This window comes from Cucurbita maxima, unplaced genomic scaffold, assembly GCF_002738345.1.
Source record: "Cucurbita maxima cultivar Rimu unplaced genomic scaffold, Cmax_1.0 Cma_Scf00018, whole genome shotgun sequence".
Classification (NCBI taxonomy): domain Eukaryota; kingdom Viridiplantae; phylum Streptophyta; class Magnoliopsida; order Cucurbitales; family Cucurbitaceae; genus Cucurbita; species Cucurbita maxima.
The window spans coordinates 3,312,562-3,339,327 of record NW_019272034.1 but is presented as its reverse complement, the minus strand read 5'-3'; the positions used below and the strand labels follow the sequence as shown (position 1 = coordinate 3,339,327).

The following is a 26,766-nucleotide window of genomic DNA, read 5'->3' as shown; positions in this document are numbered from 1 at the left end:
AAAAAAAAAAAAAAAAAAAAAAAAAAAAAAAAAAAAAAAAAAAAAAAAAAAAAAAAAAAAAAAAAAAAAAAAAAAGTAAATAGAGATAAAGAATGAACTACGAAACGAATCAATTAAGTACAATTGATCCATGAGAAATAAAAATCAACGGAAATTCTGCGTTCATGATCGTCAACTACATCGACAAGCATTCGTTCCATCTAGTTTCGAATATTGATTGTTCAGAAAGAAAAAAAAAAAAGTCCAATTAAATTTCCACCAGCATTTTCTAAGAACCAAGAACAGAGAGATAGAGGGGGAGATTACAATGAATAGAACAGGATCGGGAGTTTTCGCCCTAACAGCAGCATTGACCGCTTCCTCGATTTTCCGGGAGAGCATGTACTTGTCCAGATACTCTTGAACGGACATTTGTTTCAGCTGCTTCTTCTCCATGGAAAATTGGTGGAGAAAAATCCAGAGGTTGGATCTTGCAAGACGGAGTGAAGTTATGAAGCTTGCTAGCCGAGCTCTGTTCGTGTGTTGCCGCCGAACGTCTAGTAACGAGACTTTGGGTTAAACTATGGAAATCTTCACAACATCGCACGGTGCCGTTCCACTGGAAGCCTGCCCCAACTCCTATATATATTTCAAATACGTCCTTCAACTTTAACCAATTTAAAAATTATACCCTCAACAATACCCCAACACTAAAGCCTAAATATTATATTCAACTCAAAAATTAATAATATTAATTTTTTACACTTTAAAAAAAATATTTAATAAATTATTAATTTTTTAAGAGTTAAATATATTATTTTTTAATTAAAAATTAATTCAACTCTTTTACATTAATAATTTTATCAATTTAATTCGACTATGACATCATGCAGCATAGGTCAAGAGTGTAATTTTTTAATTTTAAATATATTTTTAAATTTTGTTTCTCACCATAATTTATACTAAAAAACATTTAAACATTGAATAATATTTAATAAGCAAAAATATCTATTAAAAATATTTAAACATTTTAATAAATTGAATAATATTTATTTTAATATTAAAATATAGTATTTCACCCAATATATATAATTATATTTATATATAAAAAGTGAATCTCGAAGCGTATCAGCCGTTAAGGTCATCACGGCAATTGCTGTATTACCACAAACGCCGTCAGCAGGTAAAAACGGAGCGTGGCTTCCCTTTCCCACGGCACTGTTTAGGGCTTAAGAGTCAATCTTGTTTGTTTATTTACCGCCATAGCTTTTCTCTTTCTAAGTTCCTTCCACATTCCCGGTACACTTGCTTCGCCAAGTGTCAAGGAGCTTGATCTCATTTGTAGCTAATCTTGAATCAGTTTTCTGTTAATTTTTCTAGAAATTCTCCCCGTCCGATTTGATAACTTGCCCGCCGATAAAAAACCCCAATCTTTTCTTCTTGATGAACTTTAATTTACGGCTTCAGCTGCGCCGATGATGCTTGGAAGCGGTTCTTGAATCTGAAAGCTTGTATTTTCTCATCGGGTACGAAATGAGTGCGTTTGAAATTTGTGCACGACTTCGTTGTTTGATTTCTGATCAGGCCTTCTCATTTTCTTGGATTCGTTTGCCGTCACTCAAGGGTTTTAATGTTGTCAATCTCTGTTCTTCTACGGTGGATACTATTGGAGTTCATTTTGGAAGCTTGTGGTTTAAGTGACTTTCATTCTCATTTATCATACGCGGCTATAATTTGTTTCAATCTTCTGCGTTTGTTCTTTCCATTTCGTTGTTGCGTTTCTCAAGGTTGTACAATGAATTCCACTGATATCTCACGGATACTTTGAAATCAGGTGGAGAGGATTTATGTGGTTGGATTTGCAGCAGAAGGTTAACTTTCATTATGGGGTTTGACAGCGAGTGTATATTGAACATTCAGTCTCTTGCTGGGGAGTATTTCTGTCCTGTCTGTCGCTTGCTTGTTTACCCACATGAAGCATTGCAGTCACAGTGCACTCACTTGTATTGCAAGCCTTGTTTAACTTATGTAGTTTGCACTACCAGGGCTTGCCCATATGATGGCTACTTGGTTACAGAAGCGGATTCTAAGGTTATATCTCTTATTTCTGTGGTTATGAACTCTAGTGCTTGTGTTACATCTATCTCTACTTATGCCTATAATTTCACTATTTCTTGCAGCCACTCGTTGAATCAAATAAAACTCTTGCTGATACTATTGGAAAAATAGCTGTTCATTGCTTGTATCACAGGAGTGGGTGCACTTGGCAAGGGCCATTGTCTGATTGTGTAACTCATTGTTCTGGATGTGCCTTTGGCAATTCCCCTGTTTTATGCAATCGTTGTGGAATTCAACTTGTACACCGGCAAGTACAGGAGCACGCACAAACTTGTCCAGTGAGTTAAATTTTGCTTTCATTGTAAGTTTCCATTCAGTGTTGAGAAAAAAAGATCGAAATATATAGTTCTTACTTTTGTTTTTTTATTTTTGTGTATTTTGTTGAATGGCAGGGTGTGCAACCTCAAGCACAAGCAGACGGTGCTCAAGGCACCACAGCCAGTGGCACGGAAGCTGCTACTGATCAAGGCCAGTCTGCTGAAATGACAAAATCTCACGTCCAATCTTCACGGAGTGTAGCAGTTAGTGCACCTGCACAGGATCCCAATCAGCATGCCAACACAAGTTCCCAGGGTCCAGCTGTTGTTCAAGCTGCTACGCCGACTTCAGACCAGTGGTATCAACAGCAACAACAGTATCAGCAATATTATCAGCAGTATCCTGGATATGATCCTTATCAGCAGCAATACCAGAACTATTCCCCTTACCAGCAGCAGACAGATGTTCCGTTTCAGCAGCCACAGTCATCTCAGGCTCTTCCTTCACACGCGGCAGCCCAGCAACAACCTCAGGCGCACATCCAGCCCCAGCCCCAGCCCCAGCCCCAGCCCCAGCCTCAACCCCAGCCTCAATCACAACCCCAAGTTCCTGTCCATTCCCAATCCCAACCCCAACCTCAGGCTCAATCCCAGCCTCAATCTCTACCACAACCTCAACCCCTTCCTCAGCCACATGGTCCGTCTCAATCACATATGCACGTCCAAATGCCGGCAGTTGGTCCATTTCAGAACCAGGGACATGTTAACCCTCAGCAGCAACTATATCATGCTGCAACCCCACATTCTCAGATCCAACCGCAGAGTCACCCACCAGCACATGGCCAAGCACAACCTCAACCTCAGTCATACCCCCAACCTCAACCCAGTTCGCAGCAACTTGTGCATATGCCACCACATCAGCAGCCTCATTCCCAGATGCCACCACATCAGTGTCCTCCTTTCCATCCGCCACTCCATCCTGTTTCTCGGCTACCACCCCATTCACAAGCCCCAGCTCAACACCATTCTCAGCTTCCTAATTCACAAACTAATCAATCTCTACCAATGACGCCTAATGCACTACCCCAAATGCAGAATCCAACGTATACTGCAACAGACTATCATTCTTATCCCCAGCTACAGTATCACCAACAAATGCAGATGGGAGTTCCTCAAAATGTTCTTCTGCCATATGCCCAAGGTGGGGCTCGTCAACAATCCCAACCACCAGTTCATATGTATTCCCATTTACCACAACCACCTCCTGTGCGCCCATCCCAACCTCCTCTATACCAAAATCAGCAACCGCCACAAATATTGCCTTTACCCAATCAGGTTCGAAATATTTCTCTAGCACAAAAACTACACATACCATCCCGGATGCAAGTTGTCCATCAACACCAGCATTCTGGACAGCAAGCACAGTTTATACAGCATCAGCTGCATATGACACCCCAAATGCGTCCAATGAGGCATTTAGTGCCTAACCAAGGAGTACGATCTATGCCTTATTCACAATCTATGGTTGGTGTTCCAGTGAGGCCAATACAGTCTGCTGCTAACCAACCAACTATAAAGCAGGGACATACATTTGGTAATAATAGTAGTCAGTCGCAGTTGCAAGATGTTTTTGGTGAACACAAATTGGAAAAAAGCCTTGATGGACGAGAGAGTGGTTTATCGTCTCAAAAGGATGCCAAAACAGCTGCAAATCATTTGGACGTGTCATCTAATTCGGGGGCAGTTGCTGATGAGTTGACTGAACAATCTGAAGCTAATTTGAAGGTGCCCGATGATAAAAGTAGACATACTATTGGGTATAAATCTATTCAGGCTGACACATCCACTGAAAGTACTACACAAAATGGGGCAATGGACTCTAATTTGCATGTAGGTGACAACGGTAAGACCAAGCACGTTGAGGGAAAGGTTGAGGCAATAGAAAGTAGTTTTGATCATTTGAGCAATGATAAGTTGGGAGAAGTTAGTATTCAGGACCAGAAAGATCTTAGCATTGAGCCTAAGAAAACGGAGGTTCTTGTTAACGAGAATAAAGAAAATCAAGAAGGTTTCCTTCAGAAGATTTCACCACCAAACACTGAGTTATGTGAAGAACAAAGTAACAGGATACATAATGACATTAGTGGGACTCTACACCCCTCTTCTGGTGCAGACGAGGGATCACAAGCTATCCTTGGTAGTCCTGACGATTCAAAATCGAAACTATTGATTCAACATACCTATCAGGATACGTCTCAAACTGGGGGTACTCAAATTGGCGCAACACAACCTTCTCACACAACTTCCCTAGTTTGCTATCCAAGACATCAGACTCTACCGAGTAATTGTGTGTCATCTGCACTTCAACTAGGTGTGACAGGAACTTTGTTACAGGCACCTCCTCCAAGACCCTATCATCAGGCACAAGTCTCAAATAATCTGTCCATGCAAGTTAGGCCACAGGCTCCTGGCTTGGTGGCTCATCCTGGACAACCATTTAAACCATCTGAACCGTTTCTTCCAGGTTGCATTCTAGAACCTGGTTCTGCTCCATCTCTTGGTAGAGGGCCAAGTCTCTATGGTCCTCAGCAAACTCTGGAGCGATCTATTGGTCCCCAAGCATCCTATAATCTAAGCCAACCACCTTCTTCGCTAGGGGTTTCAAAGATGTCACTAGGCGATTCTATTGGAGCACACTTCCGTTCAAACCTTCCTGGGGCTTTTGATTCAAGGGGACTACTGTATGCTCCTGAATCTCAAATTGGCGTTCAACGCCCCATTCATCCTTCGGAGGCTGAGATATTTTCAAATCAAAGGCCAAGACCTGATTCCCATTTTCCTGGGACCATGGAACACCATCCACCGCATCTCCCAGGGATTCCTCCTAATGTGTTGACTTCTAATGGTTCCCCAGGTCCTGACTCCTCTTCCAAACATGGCTTGAGGGATGAAAGGTTCAAAAAGCTGATGCATAAGGAACAGTTGAATCCCTTCCCATTGGATATAGGTCGGCGTGCTATTAATCAAATAGATGTTGAAGATGTTCCCAGGCAATTCCCTAGGCCTTCTCATTTGGATTCTGATCTTGCTCAGAGAACGGAAAGTTACTCTTTGAGACCTTTTGACAGGGGAGTGCTCGGGAAAAATTATGATACTGATTTAACCATTGATGGTGGTGCTGCTTCAAGAATCTTGCCTCCTCGTCATATGAGTGATGCATTACATCCTACAGATACTGAGAGATCGTTTGGTTTTTATAAAGATTCTATTGGACAAGCAGATCAATCTCGTGGCCATTCTGATTTTCCTATACCAGGGGGTTATAGTCTGCATTTTGCAGATGGATTTGGTCCAAGAAGTCCTCTTCATGAATATCATAGACGTGGGTTTGGAGGCCATCTTGGGTTTTCGGGTGTGGAGGAAATTGATGGTCAGGACTTTCCTCCTCGTTTTGGTGATCCGTCTAGGTTTCCTATTTTTCGTAACCATCTGCAAGGAGGTGAATTTGAGGGTCCTGGAAATTTTAGGATGAGTGAACATGTGAGAATTGGTGATGTGATTGGACAAGATAGACATTTTGGTCCTCGAAACTTGGCTAGGCATTTACGTTTGGGTGAGCCTACTCCTTTTGGTTCACATCCTGGTCACTCTCGAATAGAAGATCGGTCTCTTCTTGGCAACTTTGATCCATTTGGTGGAGGGCATAGGCCCAATCATCGACGACTTGGCGAGCCTGGGTTTAGAAGCAGTTTTTCTCATCAGGCGCTTGCAGATGATGGTAGATTTTTTGCAGTTAAGTTTCATTGTTCAAATTTATATGTAAATATTATTTCTTCCTGCATTTCTATTTCTATCCCTTGTTTTCTGAAAATGAAAATCTTCAGGGAGACATTGATTCTTTTGATGACTCAAGGAAGAGGAAACGAAACAGTATGGGATGGTGTAGGATTTGTAAATTTGATTGTGAAACAGTTGAAGGCTTGGAGCTCCATTCACAAACTAGGGAGCACCAAAAGATGGCTATGGATGTGGTGCAGAGCATCAAACAAAATGCAAAGAAACATAGAGTGTAAATATGACATCCTATTGTAATAATTGCTGCTGTCTTATTCCTTTAAGTTTTAAGTTAATTATAATTTTATGTATTTTAACTTTCTGGTAGAACTCCAAATGATCGTTCCTCTGAAGATGGCAAAACAAAGAATGTTGGTCTTGAGAACCGTGGGAAAAAGCATTAAATTTGCAGCTCTTCTCATCAGACTCATGGATTCCGTTTTACTGGAGCCAATTTTGTTTCCTTGGTATTATTGCATCTAGTGATATAGGTGATTCCCTTATGCCTCTTTTCTTCATTTGGGTGGTTTATTCTAGTTTTGTTATTTCAGGTTGCTGCCATATACAAAGATGGTTTTTGGGGATGAAGTTCTGTGGCAGTTAAGTTTCTTGGTTTTGTCTCTTGATTATAATATTTGGCTCTGACATGGTTCATGTAGACATCAACAGTATGTAGTAGAAGTTTGGTATATGGCTATCACTTCATTGTGTTCATTGTTATGTTTACATGTTCTTTTCATCTTCCGACATTTAAATGCCATTTCATCTGAAACCGCAATGTTCCTTTAATCAACATCATCGCAAACATATTTTTTTTTTCTCACTTTAATTTTGCTTTCGGTGTTGAAACTGAATAAAGTCGTCTCCTAACCAAAATAAATAAATAAAAAAAAAATAAATAAATAAAAAAAATAAAAGAAACTAGATTACGTTCTGTCCTTGTGGGTCCTTGGCATTAGGGTAAGTGATTCTTGTTGTCTGGAAAAGAGTCCTAAATAAGACTGTTCTGATACAACTCTTCATGTCCTGCATACCAGGAATGCCTTGTTCAAACCAAATTTTCATTAGTAAAGTGTTTTTGATAATCTTCTTTTGTTCAGTTTTCCCCTTTTTCCTACCTTTTGTTCAATATTTGGGATGTCTTTTCATTGTTAGTTTAAAATGGTGGAAAGAAGAACTGGGGAGTCTAACAGCTGAGGTGTCTTTCTTCATAAGCTGAGGTGTCTTTTATGTCTTTCTTCATACAAGAAGAGGCATCTTTGAGGTTGGTTAACCTGAGGAGTGTATAGGGCTATTTACAAATTGCCAAGTCCATGAATAAAGATTGAGCTTATTGTAAAGCATGCTTCTAAACTGTGTAACGTGTATCATTTTAACCATTTTTCTTTTGTTTACTTATTTAATTATAGGGTGTATGGGTTTCTTATCCAAAATAATTGAATTATAGGGGGTATGACCAGTTTTAAGTTTAGAGGAGAGACATGTTCTCAATGAGGATAAATATAACACACTAATTTGTTTTGGAAGTACGAGCATTCGCCCTTGGCCCTGTAGACATTTGCACTACTGTGTTTTGGTGGATTAGAGCTGACATCGGAGTGTGGTATGAATGGATTAAATTACATCAAAAGGAATTTCTGTGAGAGTTACATATTTAGAAAATTTAGAAGCTGATGTTGTTCATACTGAAGGGATAAATGTAGGCAGATATCCAAGAAGAAGACATAGGTTTTCTTTCTTTCTTTCTTTCTTTTAAAAATAGAAATGATGTATTAGTCACAAAAAAGGATCAATCACTTTGGGGCCGAGTAGAGAAAACCACTAACCCAAGACTACAAAAGATTACAAAAGAAGAGCCTTCTAGTTATTAATGATCACATGAAAACTATTAGTACAAAATAATTTCTCAAGGCTAGAGCACCACCAAGGAGTCGTATGCTGTACACTAACTAGAAAAAGAATTCTACGAAGTTGACTTTTCTTAAAAAAAAAAACCTCTTGTTTCTTTTCTTCCAAATATGCCAAAGGAGGGCTATAACCATGCAATTCCAAGATCTTTGCTACGCTTTTGAAAAACGTACCTCCAAGAACACATATTATTGCCCTCTTTTCATTATCAAGGATAACATTTTTTAGGGAAAGAAAGATTCACATATATAATAAATTTAATCGAGTTATTCAAGATTGCACATGGAGAAAAGCTTGCTATAGGAAGTCTGTTAGTATTACAATACTTGTTGAAATTACTTGTTAGATACAATATTGTCTTCTTATGTATGTGAACTATAGCCGACAGTATTATGTCATAATTGGTGGTCGTAAAAGAAGAAAGGATATTATGACTTTTATGAGAATTGACCTACTTTAGTTTGTACTTGACCTACATGCCTCCGATTCACTTGTCCAATAGAAAGTAAAAACTGTTTTTTGTTTTTCCCTTAAGTACGGGATGGCTTTGTTTAAGATTTTATTGTTGAAATTCATTACCATTTCCAATTTTATGTTCCTAGTGAAGATCTGATCATTATTCCGTCACACTTATTTAAGCTTCCAAGGTCAATATTTAGAGTTGATTTTCTATTTTTTATTTTTTTGGTGATTTTTTTTTTTAATAATAGATCTTTCAATTTGACCTGTTTTCTGGGCGAAGCAGACTACCAAAATTCTGAAAGTTCAGTGGCAAGGTTTATCAAGTCATCTTTGTTCGAGGTGGTAAGAATGTGTTTGATGAAAAGGTGCATTAGTTGCAAATCTCTTTGCTGCATTTTTATTTATTAATCTTAAACTGATATTAAAATTCTGCTTCTTGCACCATTGACGGTTTCTTCACATTGATGTCATTAACTTTAGGTTTCAGCCACAAGTTTTATCAAGTAGAGGAACCCGTGGAGCTTAGAAACTTATTTTGTTCTTCGTTGAGCATCATGTAATGCTGCCCCGTCTATAACTCTCAGCATACTGTTGTCAAAAGCTTGTGTTTTAACGCAATCAGTTTCTTTTAAATGCTTGATTTTGTGGCCAAGGAAACTGAAGTAAAGGAGCGAGGGAAGATAATCCTCCCAACTTAAAGCTGAAGGAGTTAACGGATAGTACATCAATAAAAGGGATGTTAGTTTACACAGGAGTCCTGGAAATGTACACCAGGAATAACATAAAAATATACACAGACTCCCCACATTTCTTCTGAATCCATAGCCTTATCCTAAAAAATTGTTTTGTTTCTGACTAAACAAGCCAAAAGACTGCATAGGTGTGACTTTACCATTAGATTGGAAAGACGATCATACACCAATTGCTCTTAGAGATATCCTAAGAACCAGCTGATTCATTCATTTCTGTATTTAATCTCAAGGAACAGAGAATCTATTGAATAATTTGTTTAGTGAAAAGCTACAACCAAAATCTATGTATTCCCTATAGGAGTTCACCAGAATTCTAGGATCTCTTCCCAGCTGCCATTCATTTTCCATAAAATAGCCTTCAATATTTTGTAGGCGTAGTCTTCGTTCTCCATGTTCGATATATTTTCTCTTCTTTTACCTCTTTGTTCTTCTGTTTCTGCTCCTCTGCTTCTGCTTTTCTCTGCTTTCATACAAAGTCTCACCCCTACTCCACTTCCCTCGCTCCTACTCCACTTGATTAGAGCACCAATGATTTGTTTCTGTAAAAATCACTTCTAAGTGTGCTTTGGCTTTTCTTAGAGGTGCTTTCAAATTGTAGTCAAACACAAACACTCAGGGTAGGATACGTTTTTAATGCTTACAAGTACCTTTTCCATGGTTAAAAGCAAAATGGACCCGATCCCCTATTCTCCAGCATTACTGTGTCTCTAAGCTCTTCATATTCCAAATTGGTTGGTTCCCTTTTGCCAAAAATTTACAAACACAAACACTTTCTGCCGCAAATTATTGTCAAATGCAAACACTTGAGGTAGGACGCTTTTATATACTTTTTTTTTAAAAAACTTTTTTGGTCAATGCTTTTAACCACTTAAAAGTACTTTTTACATGGTTGAAAGCACTTCAAATGAACCCTTCCTCATTCAAACGATCTTAACATTCTTTATTCAATTTATGATGCTTTGGACCAAACAAAGAAGTTTGTTACTAGAAGAAATCTCAGGAGGAAATTCAGGAATATAGTTCCTTGCTTTGCTGGAAGGTTTAATGTTTTCCTAGTAGTACAAGAAGTTAAAGAGTATTTCAGGTGTATTCTCGGTGCTTTCTTAGTCACTAAGTGCCTTCTCTTATGTTATCCAAGTCTTTCAGTAAGGTCTTGCTGGAAGTCTAGAATTCTGAAGAAGTTCGATGTGTTTATTTGGATCTTACTAAAGGGTGGCGTAGATAGAACTGAAAATTTATAAATGAAAGTGACTTTGCTTGCTTTACAAGCAGCTGTTGGTGCGCTGTTTATGAAAGTTGATAGATAGTATAGATCAGAATCGTATCATATTTTCATTGCTCGTAATTCCGGAAATGTGGCAGCACTTATGTAATTGTTTTCAAGTTTCTGGGGTGTTTGACAAATGTTCACTAAACAAAATCTTGCGACCTCTCATAGAGAAGTTAAGCTCACGAGTTGATTTGGGTGAACTCTTTTGAAGAAATTATTTTATAACTTTGGTTTGAAAGTAATCAAAGGATCCTCACAGAGAAATCTCTTGAATGGTTTGAATGATTTGTTGTAGCTAAACATAAATCCTCATTTTGGTCTAGTTGAGGGTTTGTTAGGTATCTGAATAAAACTCAGTTTCTTGTTTTTTGATTTACTGAACAGATGAATTCATTGAAATTCTGTTTGGTGGATTCATTTACGAAAACAATTTTTGGATTGTATTTGGATTATGAAACGCTGGAAGTGATAATTTGAAAACTATGTTGTGTGGAATGGAGGAGTCTACAGCCCTGGAAGTCATCTTGTGAAATGGGATTGGGCTTCTCTTCCAACTACCCTTTGAGGCCTTGGAGTGGGATCTCTTAATCAAAGAAACTCATCCCTGCTTATGAAATGACTGAACAAGTTGGGGTGGCTCTCGTGGAGAAGCTGAATTCTGCAGTTTGGTAAGGAGTAGGGCATATTTTGGTTGGTCTCTTGATAACTCAGGCAGGCATACTGCCAAATCGACCTTCTTAAACCTCTCTATTAGACCTTGAGAAGCTTGTATTCCATTGATCAGGTTGGTCGGGAAATTCAAAACTCCCAAGATGGTATGGGCCTTTCTTCGCTCTTTGGCTTATAGAAGCCTTAATAACAGATGACAAGATCCAAAGAAAATTTTCTTCTTGAGCCATCTCTCTGTCCATTTGTAGCCTTTGTTTTGAAGAGGAAGAGTCCATGGACCATCTGTTTTTACACTGCCCCTTTATGGCCAAAGCCTGGCATTTTATCTTCAGTAAAGTGGGGCTGCCCCTTTGCCTCCTTTTGAGAGTGGAAACTTGGCTCCTAGATGGTTTAAATGCACGGAGTCTGAGGGGTAAAGCTAAGATTTTATAGAACTGTACGATCAGGGCTCTTTTTTGTCGTATTTGGAAGGAAAGGAATGTTAGAACTTTCAGAGATAAGTTTTCAGCCTTGATTTTTTTTTTTTTTTTTTTTTTTTCTTTTTGTATCTTTGCATAGAATACAGCTTCGTGGTGGTATTCTTTACGTTCAATTTACATTCAAAATTGTTTTGTAATTACAAAATTTTGATGATTCTTGTCTAATTTCAAGGGTCTGAGGGCCTTTTCATCATCATTATTCAGCTGCTGATAGCGTGGAGTTGTGACTGATAATTATATTTCCTTAGCTTCCTTTGATTCAGTTACTTATTCAGCTATGTCTTAGTTTTTTGGTGACTAGAAATCTTTCAGCTGATAGTTGAACACAATTTTTAGAAGTGGGGGTTCTTCGCATCTTTGAGCCGTAGTCATGGTCAATGAATTATCCAATATAAAATATCTTACAAATGAAAGTTATATGGTAGGATTTTTGGACTTGGCTTTGAGCCTTAAGAGATATGAATGGAAGTTGAGAAATCCATAGGCATGAAAGAGGATTGTAATTAAGTGCTTCCTATTTCATAAACAGCTTTATTTTTGTCAAATCAAAACCATCGGCCTTGCTAACATTATTGTGGAGTAGGGGAAATTTTAAATGCTTTAACGTAGTCTACTGCTTAGAACAGAGTTAAAGGTTGCAATACTACTGCTATTTCCCCCGCTCAGTTGAACTGCCTACAAGAGACGCCTTCCCATTAAAAGAATAATCAAAGAAAGAGAATGGTTAGAGAAGAATTTATTAGGATTAGTATTGCACAACAATGCACACACTTGATCTAGATGAACACAAAGAATAGGATAGAGAAAATGCAAGAAAAATATTGGCTAAAGGATTTGTATTGATGACTTCAGGTATGTATAGTAAGAGAAAATACAGAAAGTACATTTTCAAAGCTCTATCGGAAGGATATATATATTATATATATAGTTCAGCTTACTATATATATAGTTTTACCAGGTATAACTATCTACTATATATAACTATCTAGCATGTATAGCTTTACCTTTTTAGTATACATATAGCTATTTACCATTTTAGTATACATATAGCTATTTACTATTTATGACAATTCATGTCATTTACCATATAGCTTTACTATGTATAACGATCATAACCTAACAAAATTTGCCGAAGCTAACGCTCCACCAAGAAGCATTAATTAAGCTATAGAAGAGACCATAAATTAGATAAAGAATTAGACTTGTTCTAAAAAATTCTCTTATTTCTTTCCAGAGCTTGCATATAAGTGTGGGTTTATTTCAAAGCAATCAAAACAAGAAGTCGAAGAACACCCAGTTTAGAGGTTTTTTTTTTCTTTTTTGAATAGAGCCTGTAGGAAAAATTATTAATGTGGGTTAGAGGGGTTTGAGTTACTAGTTTGGTCAAGAAAGGTCAATAGCTTTTAGATTGAAAGACGATAGTTTTTCCCTTTTAAGCTTTGTTTTTAGTTCAATAGAGACGAGGTGGATAATCGGCCCTTTAGTTTTAAGGAAAGAAATTAATGGGTGGTTTATCCATCAAGTTAGCTAGAAATGGTAGATTAGAGAGAGATGATTTGATTATTTGTATGATTATATGGTGTTTACTCTTTTTAACATATTTGGTTTTAAGGCATTAATAGGTGACTACTACAGAATTCTCTGCAACGTTTTGAATATCGACACAGCTCGGTTTCGGAGTTGCTTCACTCTCCTCTCTTTTTGTTGGTATGTATAATGTAAATATAATTCCTTAATGTGGCTGTAATGAATCAATAACCTTCCTTCTTTTTGTTGGTATGATTTATAGTGGCTCAATACTTGTTTAATTCAATTTTGTTTTCCTCTTAAAAATGGTGAGAATCTCTTCAATTACGTTATTTTTTCTTAGAATATCAATGGGTATAACAACTCAAATTTAAGGTGTATTTCCTGTTTTGTTTTTATTCCATTAGATATTAAGATGTTTAGGCTCGTTGGTCCTTTTGAATATTGTCAAAAATAGAATGATTTTAGTATGTTAATTATTGGATAAATTTTGGGACTCACGTTTTTATAGGCAGTTTGTCATTTATATTCACACTAAACTTGGTTTTAGGAATATGGGAAGAATGTTTCATTTATTTTAGTATGCTTTTACATTAAAAACCTATCCCTAGGCTTTATTTTTATTATTATTATTTGAATTAATAATTGTATTTAAGTCCTACAGTTATTTATTATTATTTTTTTTAGAAGTACATGGAGTTTTATAATAGTGGATGAAAAGTGTTAAAATTAAATGAATAGTGACAGTTTAACATGAATGTAGGACTCTGCCTTGTGAGACTCGTGACATAGACAAGACTAATCACAATGGTAGTGACCTATTAGACATACCATAACAACTGCCTGCGGTCTACTCTTGTATTAGCTAAGGGAAGTGCGCCCTAACTTTGAAACCCTAAACATAAAAAAAAAAATGCTATAAAAATATTTTAATATATATATAAATTGTGATATAATAATTTGTGCCAGTAGTAGATCTGGGTCGTTAAAAATAGTATTAGAGCTGAACATCGGATGATGTGTCAGCCTTTTCACTATTCCCCGGAAAGAGGGTAGACACGAGATGGTGTGCCAATAAAGACGCTGTCCCAAAGAGAGTAGATTTGGTGGCGGTCCCACATCGATTGGAGAAATGAATGAATGTTAGCAAGGACGCTAGGCCCTGAAAGAAGGGTGGATTGTGATGTCTCACATTGGTTGGGTAGGAGAACAAAACACCCTTTATAAGGGGGTAGAAACTAACTTAGTGTATTAAAACTTTGAGAAGAAACTCGAAAGAGAAAGCTCAAATATAAGAAGGATGTAGAAACTAACTTGGTGTTTTAAAAACTTTGAGAAGAAGCCCGAAAGGGAAAGCCCACATATAAGAAGGGGTAGAAACTAATTCAGTGTTTTAAAACCTTGAGAAGAAAGTCCGAAAAGGAAAGCCCAAATAAAAGGGGGTAAAAACCAACCTAGTATTTTAAAACCTTGAAAGAAAACCCGAAAGGAAAAAAACACAAGACAATATCTGATAGTTGTGGATCTGAGTCGTTACAAACACTATTCTCGAAAAATCATATGTATAATTCATAATCAATGATCCTTTCAATAATCATATTCTTAAAATTAAAATAAAACTTACTAATCTTATTCATATCCTAAACAATTTCCTAAGACCATGACACCAACAATTAAAAGTTGTTTTTAAGCCTGGCTTCTCAAAAGTTGTTCTTTATTTTTATTTTGTTATATATATATATATATGAATATATTAATTTATTTTAACGAGAGAAAAAAAAAAAATCTCTCCTATTTGATAAGTTGTAAAATCTACGGTATTTAATATTTAACCAAAAATCCCTGCGAGGGGAATCAGTTGAGAAGAAAGATTCATCAACTAAACTGACTCAAATAATCTGTAAACAATAATACAGATGGAGCAAAAAAGAAAGTTGCAAGCCCAACAAAGAAGGGGGGAAGGAAAGGTCCCACTCTATTTGATATTAATGTCTCCCACAGGCTTGGTGAGTTTGTGATCAAGAACAGCCTTGTCGAGTGTGTTCCTCACATGCTGGCACACCGCCATCAAGTTCTGACACGCATCTTTCAAAACCTCTCTTGCTGGATCACCTGCCATGTTCAGTTCAATCAACATTCAAAACCCATTTCTTCCATCACTACCACAAATAGTAATAAGCCCTGATCCTAATGCTACTGCTTAATGCATGGTCACTTCAACAAATAGTTTGCTGTTGCACCACCATTTACATGTGCTTTTGTGTTACCCCATTATTTAGCTTTTGCTAGTTTCAAACAGCAGAGCATTGGACATTGTTTTCCCACCTCCAATTTTGGGGAAGCACCATACATTCTGGATACCATCTTATCTGAGCCTCAAAAACATCTATCTAGGGTCCGAGTCAACTTGCATTCGCCTCAACTGATCTTATAGGATAGCGACCTAACCCCACTACCTTTGGTTGCTAAGGAAACTCGTAGAATGTTAAAATCTATGTAGGTGGCTACTTATTTCGATAGTTGTATCTATTTGGTTTTGATTATGCCATTAAAGCTTTGAGTTGCAATTCATTCTAAATAGTCATGCCTATCAACATTGCTAACTAAATAACAATGTGGCAAGCCCTATTAGATAAATCTTGGTTGATTTGACACATTGTAGAAAGAACTTGACAATTAAACAAAATAAAATGTATATTATTCTTTTTTAAACAACTTACCAAATCCCTTCTATAACATGTCACTTTACATTGTCTAGTATTCACTTCTACTATTTGTCATGGTATGTCGAATCAACAAATGTATGTTTAATAGGGCATTGTCACGCCGTATAGCTATTAGTGTTTGATGTATGAACTACATAGAATTTTTTTTCAAAATTTGGAAAAAACATTGAAACTCGAAACTAAATGCCAGTCCGTCCATCCAAAGTTCTAAGTACTTACATATTCTTTGTAAACCATATTAATAAAAAGAAAACAGGCAACACATGTTCTACAAAATAATCGATTTTATGGAAAGATTTTTCTCCCTAGTCGCACTCTGCATATATCCAGACTATTTATGTCATGAATTCATAAATTGCATGAGTAGAAAGAAGAAACCAAGCAAAATAAACAAATCTAACTATCAGAAAACTGTCCTAAATAATTGGAACTAATCTGTACTTATCCAGAATCAAAATACCTCAAAAAACTTACCTGTTGTTTGGACCCTGATGTTAACTCGATTATCTGAAGGATGAGGGATGCTGTAGCCACAGAATGTCACTCTTGGACTGCAAGATCATGTTATGAGTCATTTAAAAGTATAACAGATATGATTACTTAAAAAGCAACAATATAAATAACTTTTCTGAAAGGAAAAATAACAAACAATCTAAACCAGGTTTGTTTAAGGATAAAAAACTGTCGAGAGGATCGCCTGAACAGGTGAAAAAAGATGACAACAATATAAACAACTCTTCTGAATGAACGATGAAAGAACCTATATAAACACATGCAATGGGTGTACACAATTCATCAATTTATGCTCGATGAGTTAACCAAGAACCTAATTGATCCTTGATGTCATCAAATTAATAGAAGTCAATGATCTTTGGAAAAATGATGAAATGGTTAGATAAGATCAGAGGCCCAAGAACTACAAATTCTTTGGCATGTCTAGTTAACAGTTCAAATATTGACTCAAGAATAACTGGAAAAGAGCTCGTACTCTTGATTCAAAGTGTATCTGATGGAATTTGCAAGTGTGTGATCTTCATCAGCCATAGAAAATGTTGATTTACTCTCATCCGTGAAGGACCCGTGTTCCATGTCTATAAAGAAAAATTAGGTCAGAGTCTCAATTTAAAATTAAATAAACTAAATCAAAGAAAATAACTTAAGAAGTAAACTAAAAGTCCACGAAACCCATAAAAAATTGACAATATAGGAAAAAGGGCTAAAATTATCCAAACCAACAAAGCCAAGACGTTAAGACTTCTCTTCCACCAACTCCAAAGAAATGAAATTTCACTCTTCGAAAGTTTTATTATTAGTTTTGTTCCGATACCGACAAGTATCGGGACTAGCTTGCATACACCTCTACCAATCTTATCAAACAACTACTTGACCCTACAATATTTAGTTTAATCTTCGAGAGCCAACACAAGTGCAGGCACATGGCATTAGCTAGACGACTTTCGTGATTATTGACTACCCTTTTCAAGACATCATAGGTTCTTCACATATCTTTGCTCTAATCTATACTATAGATATAAAAGTGACTATAGGAGAGAAACTTTATCTCCCCCTCTTGCCCTTTTCATTTTTTCTTCATTTAAATTGTTCTTTTTTACGTTTTTAAATTGTTCTTTTTTAAGTTTTTCATTTATTTATCATTCTATAAAATGGTGTTAAAGAGATGAATTGTATACCTTTTGTCCATCGTTTTTTTTATTAAATAATAATTAAAATTATGAACTTATTGTGTTTTACTCATAATTCTTAAGGTGAGTTAACTGAAACAGATAAAATCCTATTAGACTTGTCAAACTATTTAACTTCATGATTCTCTCTATCTCTATATAAAAATTTCAAAGGCGAAGAACATAGCAAGGGACATAAGAAGGTAAAGTTACAAATAATGAATGAAGGAGCAACAGCAAGGAAAATTAGAGATTAGAAAGAGCATTGGAGTACAATGGCTACTGATTTAAGTTTATAATTGCAAACTAATTTGGTAAATTAATGTAGTTAACCAATTAGAAATTGTTCGGTCAATCATTCAAGCTATGAATTAAAGGAGAATTAGGTGACTGATTCACTGAATCAGTCACAGCCAACACAAAAACTACGTCTCAACTTGCCGCAGGGCTACTCTTCTCCATTGCTATTTGGCTATTTATTGTAAAAGAAACAAAACAGAAAAAAAAAAAACCAAACTACTTCCCATTCTTTCATTAGAAGATCCTAATTTGTGTTTATCAAATGAGAAAAAGTACATAGATGAAGATTGGGAGGATACCAGTAACAAAAGGAGAAGGGAATCGAATGAGACTGCGGCAGCACGAACGGAAGAATAGGACGGCGGCGGCACGAACGGAAGAATAAGACGGCGGCGGCACGAACGGAGGATTAAGGCGGCGGCGGAGGCGGCGCTCTGCTGAAGCGGAGGAGGAGACGACGTAAACAAAAAGAAGTCGCGTGTATCATAAACAAAAGGAGCTAGTTAGGGCTTTCCCTCTCTTTTATTTATTTTTATTTTATTAGTTAAATTAATTATAAAAAAAAAAATATATATATATATATATATATATATATATATTTATAAACTTTTAAAATTTTTTAAAATTTGAATTTAAATAAAATATCTTTAGTACTTCCTTAAAAATTTTAAATATATATAAGTTTAAAAATACTAACAATCATTTTAATTTTGTATTTTTTTTAATTATTTTTGGGATTTAATTAACAATTTAAATGTATGTTTGATAAATATTAAAAAATATGGATAAAAAAAATCTCAAATACATTCTCCTAGCACAGCCCAAACCCCAGTTTCACCTCTTAACTGTAAACCCTAACTCTGATAAACCTTGCTCCTCCACCTGGGCCTCCTCACCTCACCGCCGTCCGCCATCTTCCCCGCCGTATCGACTACAGCTCCGGTCTGCAAATTACGGTACGTGATCCTCACTTTCATTTTTACTTCAGCCATAGCATATACCGGCCGAAAATTTTTCACAATCAAAATCCAAAGAGAACCAGTAAAATTGGTTAGAACCTGATCGGTTTAGGTACATTGAAAACCGACCTGCTCGTTAATACTACACTAAAGTATATCTTTAAAACTAAAACCATAAAAGTATCTCGGAGTTTTGGGAAAAATCTTGTAATTGCATCGTCCCATGGATTTAGCAGCGGGGTTTTGCCTCCTCCATTAGTTACTGATTGGATTCGTCGAACCCGTTTCAAGACAGAGCTACAATCTTCAAATTTTGCATTAGTAACTCATTCGAAGTAAGTTTATTTGAATCATTTTTCGGTTTGTTACAGATAAATTGTCCCTGTTTTGGTGGGTAACGAATTTTTGGACTGTGATTTTGTTTGATTCAGAGTCTCAATGGCTTCTCCGACTGGTCCAACGGCTGTGGACAAGGAACAGGTTGGTTTCTGTTTCTTTTATTCGTTTTCTTTTCGTTTTTGCAAATTCATAGCTGAGGATAGGAATTCTATTGTTTGGATTGAGCATATTGAGCGTATCCTAGATCAAGAGTGGAATCTGTGTTCTTATTCTGCTGGGTTAATTGGACAAATAGAAGTTATGGCAGTAAGGAGTTCGAAAAAAAAACCATTAATTGAGTTAAAGTCTCTCATTAGGCAGCTGGTTTTCAAGCATTAATCTTTTATTTTCTGTTTTAATCTATCCTGTTCTGAACTCTGCCCATTTAGAGTGATGAATGTGTTAAGTTAGCTTTTGATGAATCTTTACCATGTAAATATTATCTAAATGTAGCTCATAAATTCTTGATTACCATCACAATTTAATTTTGATATTCTTTGCACTTGAGCAGATATTTGGTATGGCAGAAAAGGAGATGGAATATCGAGTTGAACTGTTCAACAAGTAGGTTTTATTACACTACTTATTCCACCTTTTTATATTCTAATAACTTCATTATGGCGCAAGATTCTATATATGTTTGTAATTGAAATATCTGAGATTCAAGCATCTACCTTCTTCACAGAATTTGACCTCTATGCCTTTCTCTTTTTGTCTTTCAGGCTTACACACTCATGTTTTAACAAATGTGTTGATAAGAGGTAGGAGGGTTGTACTACGCTTCTATCTTTGAATATTGCATATTTTCTAATCATAGAATTCAATTTCTTAAGTTGCAGTTTTGGCATTATGTAGTTAATTTTAGCTCATTCCTTTCATTTAACAATTGCTATCTATTTTAGGTACAAGGAATCTGAGCTGAATATGGGTGAAAATAGCTGCATTGATCGCTGTGTTTCCAAGTATTGGCATGTAAGTTGATCATTGCCTTCAATGCTCTGTATTTCTGTTAGTTTATGAGATATGGGTTGATCAAATAATACAGGAGCACTTGTATTCCATCTGATAAAAATTCAACTTATGTTCTGTTGTGCTCGAAAATTTGAAAGTACGAAAGCTTAAATTCATAAAGTTCGTTTTAAATCATGTCCTCGTTATTCACGTCTCAAAAGATCACATTTCAGTAAAACATTTGATTTTGGAAGGAAATTTAAATTAGTTCATAGTCTTTGGGGTAAGAAACACTTGGACTATTAGAGTGATTGGGAGATCTTTGGGTGAGGTGTGATCCCATGTTAGATATCATGTCTCCGGATTTCCATGTGTAAATTTTTTTAAAATTTACCCTTTGGCCATATTTTGCTTGACTGGAGCCCCTATTAGGTTAGTTGGGTTCTTCTTGAGTGTTTTTTTTTTCTATTCCCCATGCAGAAAAACATGTTTTTTGTTGACTTTGAGGCATGAATGTACATCGAATAAATTAAACAAGGCGTTCCCTGACTATGAGCCTGGATTTTGTACAGAGAGTTAAAGCACTCTCCCCTACATTCCAAACTACAGAAATTTCCTTCAGCTATGTTTGATATATTTCTAACTCTGTGACGAAACTCCTTTATAGATCAATTGGCTTGCATCTCATTCTGAATTGACATTTCGTGATTACAGTCCCATAGTCACAGAGAAACTGTGTAAAGCTTTCTATAATTACCCTCTAAGGCCTAATTTTTGTTGATTGGAGCTCCTTATGTTAATCGGGCTCTTCTTGTAGTGTTTTTTTCCCGGTATTCTCGTGTATTCTTTCATTTTATCTCAATGAAGACACGATTTAAAAAAATGATTAAGGTTCATAGTTTATGGGATTATTTATTTTCGACCGTCGCTCCTACAACTTAGAATGCTTCCTTCGACATACTCCCATAAATTTGTTCCTGCCTAACTTTTGACAATAATTGCTTCTTCGATTAGCCTATTTATGATAAAGGATGTCTGAACTTCATTGTATTTAGTTATGTTATTAATTCTCAGTTTGCTATGCTTTCAGGTAACCAATTTAATCGGCCAGCTACTTGGCTCTGGTAGACCTCCCATGTGACTTGCTTCCTGATCTGAGTATTTGTTTGGTGAGTTGGGAAGAACTTTGATCTATGCATTTTAGGTCTAATTAGTTCTCCATCTCACGAAATCACCTTTTTTTATGTTCAATAAAGCAGTGAAAATGGCGGATTCTAGGCAATTTTATAGTTTTCATTTCACCATTCACTACGATTTTTATTTTTTTAAAAGATATTAGCTTGGGTCTCTATTATACCCTTATATTTTCGTTGCTCAAGATCATAGTGGCTATAATTTGCCACTTAAATACCTTTCTTGCCAATTCTTTAGCCTTAGATTCTGAAAAGGATGGTTAAGTGAAGTTTAATTGTACTTTCCCACCTAAATATTTTGGTGTTTAGATTAACATTTAAATAATTGTATTGATGCTCTCTCTACCATATTCAAGCAATCAAACAATGTCGAAAATTTTAGTTGCAGAATATGAGAAATTTTAATTAAAGCTGTTTTTCAAAGGAGACTGAAGAAGTGATTTTAGATAAATCAATGAATTAATCAGCTTTACAGCGAAAAAAAAAATGGTTAAAATCCTCTCATAATTGCTTTTGACCCATTTAAAAGCAAAATCCCAAAAGATATATGTTCCCAATATCAGTGAATTTCCATACTGAAAGAAGAGACTGCACTTAAATCCTAGCAAAGAACAACACAGAGCCTATACTTGTACAGATGATGGCCATGAGTTCAAGATTCTATTTCTAAAGGCATCGCAGCTAGCTATCTTCAGTTGATGCCTTGTTTGTCGAAGTCATTGAGACATTCATCCCTATCTGAAGTTCTTCCCTGGCATGCGCACCCACCGTCTAATGTCTAAACGTAAAGAGAGCTAAATGAAAAGTCATTATTACCAGAGATACTCACAACTTTTGCATCTAAGCTCTATATCTTCAATGGGTTATTCCCACATAATTTCCATTCACAAGCCTCTGGAACTCTTCCTTGGAACTCAATGGAAGAAGCGATGGCGACATTATGCCAGAAGGCCTCTCTCGCAGCTCTGTAAATTGAAAATGTTAAAATGTTGCCCACATTGCAAGTAGTTTTACTAATTTTTTAAAAAAGTTTTGGAGGGATATGTTAAGAATCATGGATGGATCTCTATAATGATATCATATTGTCTTTAAGCAAAAGCTCTCATGACTTTGCTTTTGGGCTTCCTCAAAAAGTCTCGTACCAATAGAAATAGTATTTCTCACTTATAAACCTATGATCTTCCACTAAATTAACCAATGTGGGACTCACTCCCACTAATCTTCGGCAAAGAATTCAGTAATAAGAGAGGTTTTATAGTGCAAACCTGCCAGCTTTCTGTCAATAAAAAATGTAACCAAATTTACAGTATACCTGCAGGCAAGACAAAAGCGATAATATAATATTGATGGTTAAAATTGGATCATATCCTGCAAGTTCTATATAAAGCTGGTTCTTTGAGTTACCAAGCAACAACGACATCTACTGTATAATGCTTGCGAGACGCTAAGATGAGGATGCTCTGAATTACACAAAGAAGCCAAGCAGATATTTTGATAAATCTGCAAGGATAAGTAAGATTATGTTAAACCAGGTATATATTTTAAGGGTCAAATACAGAATTGTGATGGTAGTTAATACCTTGCCATTCCATATCTATGATATGTGCGTGTAAATACTAAAGAAAATATCATGTGGGATGAAAATATCAAGTCTCCACAGCCGTAATTGACCCCTTTTGAAACTGCACATTAATTTTAAAAAGATGAGCATGATTTTAAGGACCATTTGGAGGAGGCATATAGCAGAAGCAAAATGGCAGGCGCAAGTCATATGCGACAGACAGTTCATTAGCAGCACTTCAACTAATCTCTCTGGTGGAGGCATCTTTGCAAGTTTTGAACCCTGAAGCAGGCAGGATTGTTTCATTTTAGGATATTTGAAGTATATAGCTATCAAAGATTACGGCAGAAGCATCGAAGTATGAAAAGTATGAACTGATATTGTATATCACTTTATTTACCTCACGACAATGATAGTTGGGACCAGGAAGGTGAGTTGAGTAGAATGTGATTATCCTCAGGAACTGACAAGCCTTACAAAAGGTTATGGGCAAACAGAAACCCTGTTACTTATCAGGTATAAGCAGAAAACAAGATGGATAACGTCGTTCCATGGTTCAACATTCATAACAAAATGAAGACTTAATTTCGATCTAGACAAGAAAGTAGAACAAAATCAAAAGACGATTGTTTCATGAAAGAACAAGCAAAAAGACTAACGTATTAAGAAAATTCACTGACTAAAATGTTAACTACACCATCCCTTAATATATCTAAAGTTCCTAACCAGTCCACTTTATATCATAATTGACCATAAAACCCTTTATTGCAGCCTCTTAGACATAATGAGCGGAGCCAGAATCGATGAGGGAGAGAATTGACTCCAACCACCCATCTTGTTCTTCTGTAAATATTTCATACTTTAAAGATGTAAAAACTCATAGATTGTTGTTAGGAATCACGAACTTCCACAATGGTATGATATTGTCCACTTTGAACATAAGCTCTCATGACTTTACTTTTGGTTTCCCCGAAAGGTCTCGTACCAATGGAGATCCATTCCTTACTTATAAACCAGACATGACAGATGTCCAAGATGGACACGACTTCTTCACATGATCAACCCCTTAATTAGCCAATGTGAGACTCCGTCCCAACAATCTTCAACAATCCTCCCCTCGAACAAAGTACACCATAGAGCCTTCTCGGAGGCCTATGTAGCCCTTGAACAGTCTCCCCTTAATCGAAGCTCGACTACTTCTCTGAAACCCTTGAACAAAGAACATCATAGAGCCTTCTCTGAGGCCTATGTAACTCTCAAACAGTCTCCCCATAATCGAGACTTGACTCATTTCTCTGGAGCCCTCGAACAAAATACACCCTTTGTTTGACACTTGAATCACTTTTGACTACACCTTCGAGGCTAGCAACTTCTTTGTTCGATACTTGAGGATTCTATTGACATGACTAAGTTAAGGGCATGGCTCTAATACCATAGTAGGAATCACGAACCTCTACAATGGTATGATATTCTCCGAGCATAGGCTCTCATGGCTTTGTTTTTGGTTCCCCAAAAGGCCTCATACCAATGAAGATCTATTCCTTACTTATAAACCCATGATCAACCCGTTAATCAACCGGTTAATTAGCCAATGTGGAACTCCCTCGGAACCATCCTCAACAATTGTGTTCCTTAAAAGAGGTAAAAACCCATCCATCAAGTATTCATGAAAGGGTAGAATATCAAGAAAAATTAACGAGATGTGATGGTGATGATATTATACGTACAACTAGATAGGCAAGAACTCTGCACCATATCAGAACTGTATATATCCTTTTGCTCTGATAAACAAATGGGTGAAATGTCCACTGTAAGATAACAGTATATGTAGACAAATAAGCCTCTCTACAACGTCAAATCATTAACATAACAGTAACATAATCGTTAGTAAGAACAAAGCTATACTACTTACCAGCACAAAAGAAAAAAATATGAGGGAGAAAACAGTCTCGCTAACATAAGCTTTGTCTTCACCGAGCTCCTATGGAAGAATCAAAGAAAGAAAACTTAACCAAAGTTTTAAATTGAAATTTTAAGGGTTTGATCCTAAAATAGCACTCACTTGAAGAAGAAAGTATCCAGTATCCTGGAGTGTTGGCCCGGGCCGGTGCAAATAATGAATTCCTTGAGCAGCCACACCATGGATATACTGCAAACCAGAATCCATCAATTAAGAAATGCATACAAGAAACAAGGACTGTATATAGGTCATGCTTTTCGGAACAAAGATTATAATTCATACAAACTACAACTTATTGCTTTGCTGAAGTTTCAGTGCGATCCTTTATTCAGGTCCAACAAATTTGCCATCGAAACGTCCTCTGTGTGGATTATTCAAAATAACCATTTGTAAATGTTGAAAGAAACAGAAACAATTCTTTGTCATCCATAATTAGGTAATGGCTAATATCATTACACTTCCATTGAAGCTCCAAACGATTAGTTCAGAACTTGAATTTGAAAATCACAATGGAATAGCTATTACAAACCCCAATTCTGAAACCACAACGTAGACAAACTAATTAAACAAGCAAATTAGCACCACCAAATTCTCGAACGATCTGAGCTAATATAGATTAAAAAAATTGTATTCAATTTATCGAAATCATTAGGATAGTAAATCATTTTCTGGTGATATTGAAAAGAGGATAGCGCCCTGAGATCTTTCTTAAAAGAGTTTCAAAAACATTCGAAGCGAAGGAATTAGCAAAATAACAAATCAGAAATCAAACCGGACAAAGAATGAGAGAAATCGAACCTGAAAAACAACGCCAGCAAGGATATATTTCCAGCTTCCGGCAAGAAGCGAAACTTCTATGGACGCTTCGACGCACATTTTTCTCCATAGCTTCACAAAATTTGAAAGAATCAACCATCAAAAAGAAAGAAAGAACGAAACAAATCAAAAGCGAAGAACGATAAAGACAATATACGAGAGGGGAACCTTAGAGGCTTCTCGAGCAAGGTGAACTGTCATTGTTGAAATCAAAATTAAAGCTCGTCATCAAAGAAATCACAACAGAAACGCTGAACGGAAGAAGAAAGAAGCGGTGAAACCAATCCGAATCAAGATATGGAACACAGCACCGTGATTCGAGCAGAAAGAAAAACAACAAGAATTCGAAATCAAAGCCATGATTCTGAAATATTTTTAAAATTTAAACAATGCGGATTTTCATCCAATGTGAATCCAAATCCCGTGAAACTCTCCTCTGTCTCTGTCTCCGTCTCCGTCTCTCAAACGACAAGGTGAGAGGCGCCATTGGAGAAGAAAATTTGAAACAGGTGGGAGAAGGATAGAGGTCCGGTGGAGAAGAAAGCGGAGCTGCTCAGATTGTTGCAGTTTTGAGAAGATGGGCCATGGGAATCAGTCGAACGCAGAATCAAGCAAATCAATAGTATTTTTATTTTTTAATTATATTAATAATAAATTAGATTTTGTCTCCAAAGAAATGCTGACGTATTAATTTATAATAAAATGTTTTTTAGAAAACTAAAAAAAAACGTTTTTAAATTTGTTTTTTCAAAATTATATGAAATAAAAGTCAGATGTTAGACTGTTATTAAAAAAAATAGAATAAAAAATTAACAAATTATCTAATTAAATTGTAATGATCTCTAAAACTTTAATTTCTCTCTCTAATAAACTTGACGCATGCTAAATTGTTAATAATAATATGATTATTTAGTTACAATTAATTAACTTTTTAAGTAATGTTTAAGCTTTAATTTTATTAACTTCAAATACTAAGATAATTAGG

The 26,766-nt window shown here is 36.1% G+C and overlaps 5 protein-coding genes across 13 annotated transcripts in view; 2 read left to right on the top strand and 3 right to left on the bottom strand.

Annotated features, from left to right (window-relative positions):
• LOC111493370 (cytosolic enolase 3) overlaps positions 1-620 on the bottom strand; it is a 6,540-nt gene extending 5,920 nt beyond the window's left edge. Inside the window, exon 1 of the mRNA XM_023143056.1 lies at positions 307-620. Within this exon, the coding sequence (XP_022998824.1) occupies positions 307-435 (129 nt within the window). The 5' untranslated portion in view covers positions 436-620. The remainder of the gene's footprint in view (positions 1-306) is intronic.
• Positions 621-1,232: 612 nt separating this feature from the next.
• On the top strand, positions 1,233-13,536 carry LOC111493368. Of its 5 annotated transcripts, XM_023143053.1 has the most exons (10): positions 1,234-1,375; positions 1,409-1,505; positions 1,814-2,070; positions 2,160-2,375; positions 2,490-6,146; positions 6,239-6,423; positions 6,517-6,655; positions 6,740-6,787; positions 8,807-11,064; positions 11,100-13,536. In XM_023143053.1, exons 3-7 carry the CDS (start codon positions 1,864-1,866, stop codon positions 6,590-6,592), a joined length of 4,341 nt encoding a protein of 1,446 aa, XP_022998821.1. In that variant the 5' UTR covers positions 1,234-1,375; positions 1,409-1,505; positions 1,814-1,863; the 3' UTR covers positions 6,593-6,655; positions 6,740-6,787; positions 8,807-11,064; positions 11,100-13,536. The 5 variants fall into 5 exon arrangements, with proteins under 5 accessions (XP_022998823.1, XP_022998821.1, XP_022998819.1 ...); XM_023143055.1 differs by having other exon boundaries at positions 1,233-1,375; positions 2,490-6,116; positions 8,807-13,536; XM_023143051.1 differs by having other exon boundaries at positions 8,807-13,536.
• A 1,517-nt stretch (positions 13,537-15,053) lies between these two features.
• LOC111493371 (DNA-directed RNA polymerases I and III subunit RPAC2) lies at positions 15,054-18,467 on the bottom strand. The gene is made up of 4 exons (XM_023143057.1): positions 18,263-18,467; positions 16,970-17,072; positions 16,456-16,532; positions 15,054-15,367 (listed from the first exon to the last, which is right to left on the bottom strand). Exons 2-4 carry the CDS (start codon positions 17,068-17,070, stop codon positions 15,231-15,233), a joined length of 315 nt encoding a protein of 104 aa, XP_022998825.1. The 5' UTR covers positions 17,071-17,072; positions 18,263-18,467; the 3' UTR covers positions 15,054-15,230.
• Positions 18,468-18,762: 295 nt separating this feature from the next.
• On the top strand, positions 18,763-21,562 carry LOC111492968 (mitochondrial import inner membrane translocase subunit TIM10-like). Of its 4 annotated transcripts, none has more exons than XM_023142519.1 (7): positions 18,763-18,919; positions 19,156-19,257; positions 19,354-19,402; positions 19,812-19,864; positions 20,023-20,061; positions 20,203-20,272; positions 21,342-21,555. In XM_023142519.1, exons 3-7 carry the CDS (start codon positions 19,361-19,363, stop codon positions 21,390-21,392), a joined length of 255 nt encoding a protein of 84 aa, XP_022998287.1. In that variant the 5' UTR covers positions 18,763-18,919; positions 19,156-19,257; positions 19,354-19,360; the 3' UTR covers positions 21,393-21,555. The 4 variants fall into 4 exon arrangements, with proteins under 4 accessions (XP_022998287.1, XP_022998286.1, XP_022998288.1 ...); XM_023142518.1 differs by having other exon boundaries at positions 18,764-18,919; positions 19,159-19,257; positions 21,342-21,562; XM_023142520.1 differs by lacking the exon at positions 19,156-19,257 and having other exon boundaries at positions 18,768-18,919.
• Positions 21,563-21,884: 322 nt separating this feature from the next.
• On the bottom strand, positions 21,885-26,396 carry LOC111492967 (phosphatidylinositol:ceramide inositolphosphotransferase 1). Of its 2 annotated transcripts, none has more exons than XM_023142516.1 (11): positions 25,950-26,396; positions 25,764-25,853; positions 25,068-25,154; positions 24,918-24,986; positions 24,733-24,813; positions 23,406-23,507; positions 23,227-23,287; positions 23,024-23,126; positions 22,849-22,944; positions 22,710-22,756; positions 21,885-22,409 (listed from the first exon to the last, which is right to left on the bottom strand). In XM_023142516.1, exons 1-11 carry the CDS (start codon positions 25,980-25,982, stop codon positions 22,300-22,302), a joined length of 879 nt encoding a protein of 292 aa, XP_022998284.1. In that variant the 5' UTR covers positions 25,983-26,396; the 3' UTR covers positions 21,885-22,299. The 2 variants fall into 2 exon arrangements, with proteins under 2 accessions (XP_022998284.1, XP_022998285.1); XM_023142517.1 differs by having other exon boundaries at positions 23,406-23,477.
• Positions 26,397-26,766: the final 370 nt, after the last annotated feature.

Bases quoted from the DNA above. Each gene is read 5' to 3' on its own strand.
- LOC111492968 (XM_023142518.1), top strand. From the start codon at position 19,361: ATGGCTTCTCCGACTGGTCCAACGGCTGTGGACAAGGAACAG. The intron at 19,403-19,811 runs GTTGGTTTCTGT...GCACTTGAGCAG, and splicing joins CGGCTGTGGACAAGGAACAG to ATATTTGGTATGGCAGAAAA. The intron at 20,062-20,202 runs GTAGGAGGGTTG...TATCTATTTTAG, and splicing joins AACAAATGTGTTGATAAGAG to GTACAAGGAATCTGAGCTGA.
- LOC111493371 (XM_023143057.1), bottom strand. From the start codon at position 17,070: ATGGAACACGGGTCCTTCACGGATGAGAGTAAATCAACATTTTCTATG. The intron at 16,533-16,969 runs GTACGAGCTCTT...ATGATCTTGCAG, and splicing joins AGATACACTTTGAATCAAGA to TCCAAGAGTGACATTCTGTG. The intron at 15,368-16,455 runs GTAAGTTTTTTG...TGAACATGGCAG, and splicing joins CATCAGGGTCCAAACAACAG to GTGATCCAGCAAGAGAGGTT.
- LOC111492967 (XM_023142516.1), bottom strand. From the start codon at position 25,982: ATGACAGTTCACCTTGCTCGAGAAGCCTCTAAG. The intron at 23,508-24,732 runs GTACGTATAATA...GATAAGTAACAG, and splicing joins GAGTTCTTGCCTATCTAGTT to GGTTTCTGTTTGCCCATAAC. The intron at 23,127-23,226 runs GTCTGTCGCATA...ATTAATGTGCAG, and splicing joins TGAAGTGCTGCTAATGAACT to TTTCAAAAGGGGTCAATTAC.
- LOC111493368 (XM_023143053.1), top strand. From the start codon at position 1,864: ATGGGGTTTGACAGCGAGTGTATATTGAACATTCAGTCTCTTGCTGGG. The intron at 2,071-2,159 runs GTTATATCTCTT...TATTTCTTGCAG, and splicing joins TTACAGAAGCGGATTCTAAG to CCACTCGTTGAATCAAATAA. The intron at 6,424-6,516 runs GTAAATATGACA...ACTTTCTGGTAG, and splicing joins AATGCAAAGAAACATAGAGT to AACTCCAAATGATCGTTCCT.